General features: G+C 40.6%; 1 protein-coding gene across 6 annotated transcripts in view; it reads left to right on the top strand.

Annotated features, from left to right (window-relative positions):
- Positions 1-12856, top strand: part of LOC121294497 (CD276 antigen-like) — a 124858-nt gene that overhangs the window by 63962 nt on the left and 48040 nt on the right. For all 6 annotated transcript variants that reach the window (XM_041218253.1, XM_041218252.1, XM_041218254.1 and 3 more), the window contains exon 5: positions 10535-10669. In XM_041218253.1, coding sequence (XP_041074187.1) covers positions 10535-10669 — 135 coding nt within the window. The remainder of the gene's footprint in view (positions 1-10534; positions 10670-12856) is intronic.

Below are 12856 nucleotides of genomic sequence, written 5' to 3' on the forward strand. Positions count from 1 at the left end.
CAGTTCCTGTAGGTTCCCTCTGTTGCATTTCAAAGCAAAGACTCAACCATGAGCACCAAGGAGCTATCAAAAGAACTTCAGGACAAAGTTGTTGAAAGGCACAGATCAGGGGATCGGTATAAAAAATATCAAAGGTCTTGAAATCCCTTGGAGCATGGTCAAGACGATTATTAAGAAGAGGAAGGTGTATGGCACCACCAAGACCCTGCTTAGATCAGGCCGTCCCTCCAAACTGGATGACCGAGCAAGAAAGAGACTGATCAGAGAGGGTACCAAGAGGCCAATGGCAACTTTGCAAGAGCTACAGGCTTTTTATGACTGTCAAAGTGTGCATGTGATATCAATATCTCAAGCACTCCACAAATCTGGCCTGTATGGTTGGAGTGGCAAGAAGGAAGCCATTACTCAAGAAAGCCCACCTTGAAAAAACATCCCTACTGTGAAGCATGGTGGTGGCAGCATCATGTTATGGGGATGTTTCTCATCGGCAGGGACTGGGGCACAAGATAGAATGGAAAATGACTAGAGCAAATTACAGAGAAGTCCTTGAGGAAAACCTTCTGCCCTCTGGAAAAAAAGCTGAAACTGGGACGGAAGTTGACCTTTCAGCATGACAACAACCCAAAGCACACAGCCAAAGCTACACTGGAGTGGCTAAGGAACAAAAAGGTAAATGTCCGGTCAGAGCCCCGACCGATATCCAATCAAAAATTTGTGGCATGACTTGAAGATTGCTGTCCAATGCTCCCCAAGGAACTTGACAGAGTTTGAACAGTTTTGTCATGCAATCATGCATTTTTGTCTCACTTATCCTGGGTCAAAGAGTGTCGACCCAAGTCCAGCCGCAGGGATCAAGGTGACAACGGTCAGGGGTCTGACAAATCATTAAGGGAGAAAGAGATACTCAAGGGGAAAAGGGGCAGGGACCTTGCATTAATCAGTACTTCTTACAATGTCAGTCAGGTCAGATGAGTGAAATCCAGTAATAGAATGCACCCTGCACCCCGGTTATCGATGAGATATCTGCACCCCGGTTATAAATGAGAGTAGTTCTAATAGGAGACTGCTAGTGATGAAACCAATGATCCTGGTGAGCCTAGTCAGAAGAACCAGCCTAGGAGAGAAAAGAATCTTAACAGGCGCAAACCAAAAGTTAAGTGGCCAAGAACCTCTGAGAAAATGACTTGGCACACAGTTGACATGGACCTCTGCTTTTTGTAGGAAAAAGTGAAGTGGAACAGTTGAAAGGAAGCTAGGTAAGTTTGGGGATACAATCTATGCAGGTTTGGAGTAGAAGATAGAAAGCAACGAATAACTATGATTCCATGAAAGTCTAGATGGCAGCTGGAGATTGAACATCTGGTTTGAAAAAGTAGTCAACTGAGGAAGCAGTGGAGGAGTGCTGAAGAAAGTCAGGAGGAGGCTCTCCTGCAAAATTATCTAAAGCAGACGCTTGTGAAGTTACACAAAGCAGAGCACCTACAAATGCACAGTTAAAAGAACTAGCTTTTATAAATATCCGTTCAGGTTTGTGAAGAACTTATTCACCCAATTAAAAGAATGGGATACTTGCAGCAACTAAGCCCAAGAGCTATCTTGAAGAGGGGACCATCTAATATTCTACCTACTAGTCCACCAGAATACTACATGGAGGTGGTGGAGCAAGCCGTGAAGAAAGCAAGAGCAAGTAAGAATCTTGTGGTGGTTGATGAAAGTAGCATGGGTAAAACAGTACTTGGCAGCTTCTCGAAGTCAGAATAATGTTTGCACCATCTCTGTCCTTCACCCTGCAATGGAAGTCATTATTAGGGCCTCGAAATAAGTAGTAGGAGGAGAACATCTGGCCTCTGGCATGCAGCTGCCAGTACTTGGAGCATATATGGACGACACGACCACCACGACTACAATGGTAGCCTGCACCCATGGTTTGGCAAACTAACAGATAACATCACATGGGCATGTATGCAGTTCAAACCTGCCAAGTCTGGGTTGGTCGCCACCACTGTTTTATTTTGGCAAATGCCAAGTCCAATACTAGCATGAAGTAAATAACACCTACTACCCTGTAATATAAAATATAAAGCATGCTATCTAGTTAAAAACATCACTGTTGTAATCCTTGCTTTCATGTAGGCTTTCACTTCCTTGGTCACATCACCTGGAAAGTGAAATTGTCCCCACCCCTTCAACATTTTTTTTTTTCTGTGTGTCCAATTGACTGGCATGCTCTGCAGCCAGTTACATGCTTTGACCTCAAATAAACTGCTGAAGTAAAGTTACATGGGAAGTGAAACCATGCAGACTTGAGAGAGTGAGGCAAGAACCGTTCACTTTAACTGAGTGAACGATCAGATTTCTGCTGTGTGTGCACTGTGTGTTACTCGGGATGTGAGAACCTGTGTCAAGGCTGAAGCTCCTCTCTGCCTCTGTGTGTGTGCACTGTGCCGTGGGGGGACACAGCAGGCTTAAAAATCAATAGCTGGGGATGTACACTGCTGTCCTGTTTTAGATGTCTTAATGACTGTCATGTGTGTGGAGAATCGAAGGTGATTGAGCCATCACACTGTGCCTTTGCTGTATGCTCCCTAGCTATTGTAATGCACAGACAGGGTGTTAAACAGCACAGTCGCCGGACAGCAACAATCTGCTCATTAAGCCTTAGTGGGAAATTATTGCACACACTGTCCCTCTGGGTGGGTGTATTAAAAATGTACACCGCAAGTCTAGAGCAGTGCAAACACACAATTATACAATCTCTGCGAGGGCATCCATTAACTATTCTAGTACTGAGGACATTAGGCCTTTGTGTCAGGTGTTCAGTAGGAATTTTACTTGGTGTTATCTTGCACATTCGGGTTCAGGGATAGCCCATATAGTGGTGCCTGAACCTTGGTATGGACATTGCTTTCCCAAATTCCAAGTCCTGAGTTTTGGATGGCTGTTCTAAACTGGGTATGAAATATCAAAGGTTTTTTGACTTGCATCTTGTTGTTGCCTAATTTTCTGTTTGTTGTCCTGGTGTTTTTTTTAAACTTGGATTTGAACTGTTGCTGCAGTAGAGCACTCGGAATCATGTCTGGATTCCAAGTACATCAGATAAACTATTAACCTGCAACATATCAACCACTATTCATGATACAAAGTGAATCTAAAGAAGAAGAAGAATACCTTGTTTGAGTTATTTCATATCCAAGCAAAGTTGCTTTTAACATAAACAAATCATACATGGATTCAAGGGCACAAGATGCTAGTCCCAGTTGGTTTCTTTTCTTTTCTTTTCACACCAGTGAGTCTTGCATTTTGATATCTGCAGTCAATACCTTAGAACACATTACTAGCCCACATATTTGTAGCATCTACAACTGTGCCTTCAGACAGCTAAGCAGAATTCTGCAAATAAATAAGAGAGCAGTACATTTCTGAAATGCAGATTTAACAAGATCTCACTTCATCTCTCATGCACTACACACACAATCCATCATGCAAAAAGTGTGGTGACAGGAAGTAATAATACTGCATACATATAGTATTGTTGATTTTTCTTGTTGTTGTAAACTTTGAATAATGCTATATGAATACAGTATGTGTTGCTATGTTTGCATTTGTATATATTGTATAAGTCAGAAGTTACCCACATTCATTGAATAGGACCCAGTTTCGACAGAAAGCAGATAAAAGTGGAATCATTCGCTTTGTCCTTGCCGAGATGATCTTGCATTTCTACCGTGACAGCGATAAATCACTGGTACAGTTCAGCAGAGGTGACAGGCGCTGGGAGCAGCAGGAGGATTGCTAATTAATTAAGCTAGTTAAAGGTCGTTAGTATGAGGATATCCAATCACTTTCTTTCAGTTCTAGTCAGTGGCCTTGTGCTTGGGGTATCCCTGGCCAAGGGATGCAGAGGAAAAATACAAATATATTACACTTGCATTATTAGATATATCTAAAGAAATGATCGCCAAGTGCGAAGAAACTGTATCCTAGGAACCAGGTGCCTTCATTTTATAAAACTTTGAGCCCCTTAAGCCCCCAGCAGCAGAATAATCATCTTATTATATTCTGACTGACAATACTTTTCTTATCATCTTAATGTTTTACCCCAATTCAAGACTGTTAAACGCATTTTCTCCACTAGCCAACAGAGTAAACAAAACAGTGGCCCATCATTGTTTATTTTAATAAATGTGACTATTCCATACTACTAGCGTGTGTTTAAAAATGCACTGCATACAACATTAATAAAGCATTAATGTTGTTTTTAAGACAGTACAGAGGCAGACAAAAATCAACCCCAAACTACTTAATTCTGGAGTAAGGTATGTTATTCATCTGTGTCTCTTGATGTATTCAAATTGAAATTTATCTATCTGTAGGCATTTGCTCCGTCCTTCTAAACCACACTTTGTTTCTTTCACTCATCCGAGCTCATCAATATGGGAGGGCACACGTCCAGTGATTGGCTAAAATAGGCAAAAGGGGAGGTGAGGCATGCCACCTTTTGGCTATTTTTTAGACGGCTTTACTCAGTGTTCTATGCAAGCCAACTGAAGAAATGGAAGTATATGATTGGCTAATAGACGTGCTACTCTTAACTAGAGAGGAGACGAGTGCGTCTGCCTCTTCCGAATGTACATCAGAGACTGAATAGAGGACTTGGAGTGGATGTCTGCGTGAGTAAAATCTATAAATTAATATAGCATGTGAATATGATCCAGTCATATCTGAATAGACAAAAACTATTCAAGACACTGGCTGAAGTGTGTGTCCATTTGACTTGCTTGCAGTTTTGGTCTGCCCAGTCTCCTGCAGTAGTGTGTGCTTGGTTCCTAATAGGTTAGCTTGTAAGTACAGATTGTAGTACCTTGACAGCGTGGCAGGAGGCCCAGCAGCTCAATTTGTTGAGTTGTGCCTACAGAGGTGTGCAGATGGACCAGCTGTTTCTTCTCATGTCTGGGTGTCTCCTCATTACCGCCAATAGCTTTATAGAACACCAAGGCGGCAATGACATGCAAAGGAATCTAATTGGAACTTCGGTTTTCTTGTCTTGGACTATGTGGCAAGTCGCGTCACGGCTGTGATCCAGCTCGTCCAATTGTGCTGAAACTTGGTGAGGATGTTATTGAGTATATCTAAATATTGGGGTGTATGGTGGTCTGTCTGTCTGTCTTTACATACCTATGGATACATGCCAGATTTATATTCTTGCATATATCTACTTGTGATGAAACCTGCTGAGGACATTCTTGAAAAGGTATTGAGAGCATTACAATGTGGGGATACATGGCAGAACCTGTGCCTCTTTCCTTCAAAGAGCTTTCATTTTTACAGTGCACTTTGTGATCCTGGTGACTCTTAATTTTATATTGCTGCCATGTTGTTAGTTGCATAGTATGTTACTATGCATTTATTTATTTATTTATTTATTTAATATGTACAACAATTATAGCAGGGTTCGGATTCGGACGAATACTTACGATTCGGTGAACTGAATCCAAATCCTATATCAGCCCAGACATACATCCATTTGAATACATCCCTCCAATGTGTGCAGTGCTTATTTAAATAAAAACGAATCTGGTATTGAACGAAACTGTTGTATTTAATAACAAGAATATGTTTGAACTCTGTCTCAGCTCTCAACTCCCCAAATTACTGGTGGCACACGCACTACACAGTCATGCTGCTGAATGCAAACATACCCCCTGTATGCAACAGCACATTCACATCACACTTTTAATGGAGTAAAGTTATGCAGTAAACCTGTAAAATATAGTAACAGCAAACTGTAAACTTTTGTGCTTTGTTGCTTTTGTCTGTCAAATGTGTTTTAGATCATACTAAGAAAAAATCAATAAAATAATAATCGGTGCACAGAAATATATTTTTTGTATCTTTACACGGCTGTCAAATGTGCAAGACGGTGTTGAACAATATGCTTTAGTAAATTACATTACATTATTGTAATGTGCCAATACAAGTTGATTTATTTGGGAACTGCTGTCTTTTATTAAAATATTTTTTAAACTATTGTGTTACAAACGGTAAAACGATATGTTACACACATGGTGCATTTAAATCAATGTGGGTTTTATTTTGCTGGGAGATTCAGGTCACTCATCACTGTAATTTTTTGCTCATAGCTCTCTAATAGGGTTGTCAACAGGCTCCGGAATCTCTGGACACTTTCAGGCAGGTCAGGTTTTTTAACTCACCTCTCTAAACTGCAATGTGTTCAACATGTAAAGTGAGAGTAAATTGCTTGAGCAGTTTAGTAAATGTGTTTAGTTGTTTAATTGTGGTGGCGATTCTATCCGGAGAGGATCGTAACAATGATTAATTGGTTTGCTTAAATTTTTTTTAAATACTGTAGCGACCCGGACAACTGAGGGCTCAGAAGACCCACTGTTGTGGGTGTTAAGTGTTGTGTGTATTATTCAGCTGGTATGCATGCAAGTGTGTCTACGCAGCCAGGGGTGAATGGGGTTAGTTAGATTGCGCGGCTGCGGAGGACTGCGTGTGCGCACGGGTAAGTGGTGCGCGTGTGAGTGGTGGACGTTAGGTTTTAAAAAGTGTGTGTGACAGTTTTTGTTTTGGTGGTAAATAATAAAAGAAGATTAAACAACACTCACCTTGTCAGTGACTTTATTGCTGGCACCATAATGAAAAGGGACGGTGCTACAATACAGTAAACAATATCTGTCAAAATAGTGCAACACCATTATTATGCATAACTTTGCACTCCCCTGCACTCTTTCATTTAACATTGTGACAGCAGGTAAAGTTTCTATGTGTTTAATATTTCTTGCTTTACACAGTCCCGCCCAGTCAGAGACTCAGAAAGTCAGTCAGCTGCTGCATATGTCTGATTGATGGAAACGATCCTCGCAGGCAGGTGTGTGCTTTTGGTAATAACTAAATAAAACAATTCAATTAATTTAGCGACATCGCACAATTCACATTCACTTACTGAATACATTGCAGTTTAGAGCGGTGTTACAAAACCTGACTTTCCTTAAAATGTCTCTCAGATCAGATGACACAGGTTGAAGAATCATTAAAGAAAATAGTGGGTTACAGCAGGGGAGGGGGCTAGCGGTAAATTGTGTACGTTTCAAACTGAAATCTTATTCAGGGATATATTTCCATTTGTTAATAAAATTACTATTAAAAAAGGCTCAAAACTATAGATTGTGCATGTCCCTTGTTAGTAGCTGCCAGTCTGTTGTTTTTTTTTTTTTTTTTTTTTTTTTTTTTTTCATTCAATAGGTTCCTTCAGTTTTCTTGACAGTTTTTGTAAATTCAGTATTCAGACAAATCTTTTGAGATAGATTCGATATTCCGCCGAATACCAAAAACTTGGATTCGGTGCATCCCTAAAAACCACTGTAGACAATTTAAACAAACGGGTAAGCCAACAGTGTCTGCTTTCTGATCAAGCAGAATGCACATTAGACTAAAACATGGAAGAATATTGTAAGTATTCATCATTTTGTAGTGTGAAATTGAACACGATTGTGGGGCTCTGCTATTTTAATAAAGCTTAATATATAATCATATAATCTTATAATAAATAAGTGTGACCAGTATTCTTAACCAGCAGTAGAATGAGTCTTGAAATGAGAAGAGCCACTGATTTCACGAGGGGAGATTATCATGAGGATTGCCACATGGCAGGATAGCAGTGTTATTCAGTGCAACACTGACTGTTGGACACACCCACTTCTATGTGATTATAACAGCCATGTGCAAGCTGTCAATGGTTCTGGGGTATGTTTAGTCAAGGAGTGTTTGTATTCTGTTTCAGTACTTCAAGTCTCCAGGGAGAAGGCTGGACTAGTACAGTAAGAAAAATCCTCATTTTGAGGAGGTAAGGCAACACTGTAAGGAAACCGGTATTAGGACCGCATCTGAAACTTTTTGAAAACACCATCTAAACTTTGTTCATTTCAAGAGGTCACAGGAAGACCACAAACATAAGAAAATTTAAAAAAAAAAAAAAAAAAAAAAAAAGTTACATCAAATACACATTCACCATAATATATTGTTTCTTCCATATAAAATAACGTGAGACATACAGCATGCTAGTTATTCACAATGGGCAATATTTACTGGAAGGATTGTTCTGCTCTTGAAGTACAGTATCATGTTATAATCAACAAATAGTCCTCTAGCTTTCCATAGCAAGCTTAGGGGTTTCTAACCTGTGGTACTGACTTAAATGTATCCCAATGGTAAGATTTCTATGAAGGCATCAGGGGTAATCCCCTAACTCCTCTCTGACACTGCACAATCTGTTACATCCGCAAAGCCAAACTTGTGTTCTTGCTTGTCACTGTAGGAAAGACTGGCTGGGAAGGGAGAAGTCATTCTTGTCAAGTGGGGATGAGGGAGTGTGATAATGTGACTTTACACAGACCATCACCTCAGCCATGACTCTATCACTCATCACCCCCACCTCACCTTCCTCTAGCAGAAAGTAATTGAGAGAGAGAGAGAGAGAGAGAGAGAGAGAGAGAGAGAGAGAGAGAGATCTCAGCACTAGGAGGTGGTAAACAGAGCCATTAGTGACAAATCTATTCTGCAGAAAACAAAATCACATCATCAACCAACAGAAGAAAAAATCCAATCTGCCAGTCCCAGGGGTTACAGGAGAAATGATAGCCAGCAACGACATTTATCTTTATCAGTGTGCCCTCGGGGATGGCAAAAACACACAGACGTAGCCGTTTCTCACCCTGCTGACACACACACACACACACGGGGCAGGGTGACCACTGTGTGCTGCTATTTTGGATACTGCTTTAGTAGTTCATGCTTTTGGTCTAAATTGGCCACCATTTGTCACATGGCAAGAGACATTCTAGTCACCGTGTAGATAAAAAAAAAAAAAAGAAAAAAAGTTTGATAAAATAACTGTTTTTTAATACTTTTTTCGTTGCTGTAAAAAAAATAGTTTCAATTGTTTTATCTAAAAAATTAAATCCAGCAGATAAGGCAGCATCGTTTTGTGTATGAAACAGTTATTATTTCAACTTTGATTTTCACTTGAGTAGCCTTGTGAGGTTATGTAGAGCAGATATTATCACACAGGGAAAGTGCCCTCTAAAAGTTTTTTTTTCCCAGTTAAAGCATTAAAGAGTAGCAGGGTTCTGAAAAATACAGTGTGTTACTTATTGCTACAACTGTTTAAATAATGTACTTTATTTTCGTTGTCAACATTCTGACAACTTTTTACACTTATAACTAAAAAGTCTGTTTCAAAGCTCTATTCAAAATGGTCACTCTAGGTGACTAGGGTTTCAGATCTGTCCTCTAAATCACTGCAGGTAGTGATTACAAACAAAACAAATAATTCTTAAAGTAATTGACTAAAAAACGATTTTCTTTTATTGTTTTTTGACGTTCCTGTCTTAAATATTTCTAAAAGCTTGTGACAGCTTGGATCTGCAGTCTTGGTGTGTAGAATGCGGTATATACTTATTGCTGCAGGATTCTTATGATGGATTCCCATTACACTGGTAAGATACATTCCCCAGCCTGCTCTAGTCAGTACAGGAATGACACATTTCTATTATATACCAGTAATTGTTTCAGTTCAGACAGTTCAGTTCAGTTCTTCGTGCTACAGCTTCACCCTACTTTCTACCCAGTCTGCCTGCTTCTTTGCAGTAGCATCTTTTTTTGGCCATGTGGTTAATTGTGCTGTACAGTTGTTTGGCTGATCCCTCAAGGAATATGTGGCAGCCTGCAATGGAGGAGCCCTGGGGTGGTTCAGAGGGGTTTGGGACTGCTTTGTTTTTCTCAGCCTGTTTTTGTTTAGTATCTTAAGCTGCCACTGCAGCACTAAAATAGAGCAGACACAAGAATAAATAATCACCCGCAATATGTAGCGCACACTTTAGTGGAAATATGCTATCATCACTTGGGGGTGTTAGTAGTTTGAAGTTTCTTTTTTCAAGTGCTGAACGGTTTTCTCCTTAACTCGTAACCTCTGTCAAAGGTGAACTGTAGAGGCCAATTGTAGTGTTTATACTGCTGGAGGTGTGCAGTGTGAGGTTATTTATTCAATGTCTTTTCCATATGCACAATGTTGTGCGCATGTAGCCTCATCTACTTTAATGTTGTAGTGTATCATAAAATGCACTGTCGGGTATTTAGTATATGTCTAGTATGTCTTGGGTCTATTGTATATCTAGAGAACCGCTTGTCCAGTTGTAATGAAAGGGCCCTTTTGTAAAAAGCAGTTGTAGACTTCATCAAGATGTGTGTGCCTTGTCTGTTGGTCAGTATGTCACTCTTTACATTTTAGATATATCACATTGTGGGCATATATCTTAGTTTGAGCATTGATACATTCTTCACAGTTACATGCTTACATGTGCTTATGTTGGAGATACGACCTGATGCAGATCTCATTTTGTATTACATGGGGGTGTACGTTGCTGACACACGTTTTTGATACATTGTCATTGCAGCGTTGAAGCTGTGTTGGACCCCTATAACAAGCTGCTGTGTTGTGTATCTCCCCCTGCAGGTCAGCATATGTCTTTCCCCCCGCTGGCTCTCTGGGTGACGGTTGGACTGGCTGTGTGCCTCCTGGGACTGCTGGTCGCCCTGGCGTACATCTGCCGCCACAAGATCCGTGAGAGCTGCAAAGAGGGAGCCACGGGTGAGACTGAGAAAGTCATCGAGAGCTACTAAAGTGCATGGAGAGAAGACACAAAAATTCCACCCATGTTGCACTTCCATTAGCTACTCTACATAGGTCGCAAATATGCCCTTATCAAAGAAATACATCTTATAGCAAACATGCATTTTAAAATACGATATCTGGTTAAAGAAGGTTTTCAATTTTCATGCGTGATTCCCAGGAAGCAGAATCTTCTGGGTCAAAGCATGCGAGTTAGTCGGGGAGGCAGCTGGTTGGTTAGTGACAGGAAAGAAGCTGCTGAAAGGGTGGGGACAATTTCACCCTCGAGGTGGCCAAACAAGTGCAACAAGTTTTTTTACTCTGTTTACTGTAACAAACTGAAGAGCACAACAGCTACGATTTTTTGGAATTATTGTGTTATCTACTGTCACTTTAATGTTAGCATCATTTTAAGGTTTCACTGTCCTGCCAACCTAAAAAATAATAAATTTACGCAACTAATCCCCTGAACCAGTTGAGCTGGACTGACCCATTGGTGATAGCAGAAGCTCACAATAGGAATGGGGGTTAACATGGATAATGTTGGGAATGTGGTGTGGTGTGAACACAGTGCTCGCTTGTTATACAGGGCAGGTACCACACTGGTGCTGGAACAAGGGGGAACGTAACAAGGGTCATTCATATCCAATAAACTACAATACCTGCATGCTGGCAATCAAAACCACTATGACAATAACACAAAGATAACATGTCGGAAAGGCGCTATATAAAAATTAAGATTATAATAATAATAATAATAATAATTGTCATCTTGCTAGTGGTAACTTGGTGGCTGCAATGGCAAATGGCAGCCGGCGAGGAGGGCAGTGTAACGGGGGGACAGTAGCATTGATTTGTACTGGGGCACGTGGGTCATGGCGCAATGTGAGGGGGATGTGATCACTGGGAGCAGTATAACAAGGAAGGACTGTTTGTTGCTCCAGTGAATGAGACAGCAACAAGTGGTGCCACTATTGCTAGCAACTTGCATCAGAAGACCTTAGATGCCCCCTTTGCAGCGAAGACCTAAACCTGAGGAGTCACAGCAAATGAGTTTTCATCAGCTTCATCTTGGATTGGTGTCATTTTCCCCCCTGAGAATTTATTTGAGTTCACCAAATATATAAAGATGTCTTTCGATTAAAAAAAAAAAAAAAAAAAAAAGATAATTTTCAGCCCAGCTCTCACAACTCTGTTCTGAGAAGGAAGGTAATTTAAGCTGCCTTATCTTTTAATGGAGTTCAGTGGGACAGACATGTTGAATACACCCAGCTTCCACTGTAAAGAAACAGGGTTCAAAACCAGACCAGAGAGAAGTGAGGCCTCTCAAAAGCCACTCTTCATTTTGATAATTCCTTTGCATTGCTGGATTTCTATTCTGTAGACGTGGAAGCTGATATATTGGTTTATACAGTGACAGGTGTGTGAGGTGGACTTGTGCTGCACCTTTCTCCCACTAGGGGGAGTTGGTTCCCTTTGTGTTGGACAGCTGTAGCTTTAGAGGGAAATCAGGGAAAGCACGGTCCTCCTCCTGTTAGGAGCACCTACCATCTGTAGCACACACTTTAGGTCTCACATAAATGGTGAATTTATAAGGTAAATGACATCTCTGACATGTCTTATGTCATTTATACAAGCTGCATCACCCTGCTGCAGCCATTTCAGTCACAAAGGTGAAAGACGTCTTTCATAGAGCAATGATAGTCTGCGCTCTGCTTCTGTATCCAAACTTCATTAATTAACTTTGGAGAACAGACTTAAGCCCCCATTGCAGTATCCATGAAGGAATTGGAGGTGGTGTTTATTTAGGAATGGTCACGTATCCCAATTTGCAGTAATGCTGAATCTGTGCCTGCCTGCTGGCCCCATGCCATGCTGACAGTGCTACGGGTGGCGTTTCTAGTCATACATGAAATTGGTAGAAAAAGTATTGCTTTTGATTATTCTGTTTCTCTGAAAATCAATTATTAAGGCAGCATGTTGCATTTAGGCTGTTATGAAAGGGTACCTTGGATCAGGGGTCGGCAACATTATTTGGCAGAGTGCCAACATTTTTTTTTAGATTAACTTTTGGTCGGGGGAGGGGGAGACAGGGAATACTGAATTTACAATTGCAACATGTTTTGGTAATGGTGCTAAATCGATACCTTCTTTTTTCAAACAGTA

The sequence above is a fragment of the Polyodon spathula genome, chromosome 19 (assembly GCF_017654505.1).
Source record: "Polyodon spathula isolate WHYD16114869_AA chromosome 19, ASM1765450v1, whole genome shotgun sequence".
Classification (NCBI taxonomy): domain Eukaryota; kingdom Metazoa; phylum Chordata; class Actinopteri; order Acipenseriformes; family Polyodontidae; genus Polyodon; species Polyodon spathula.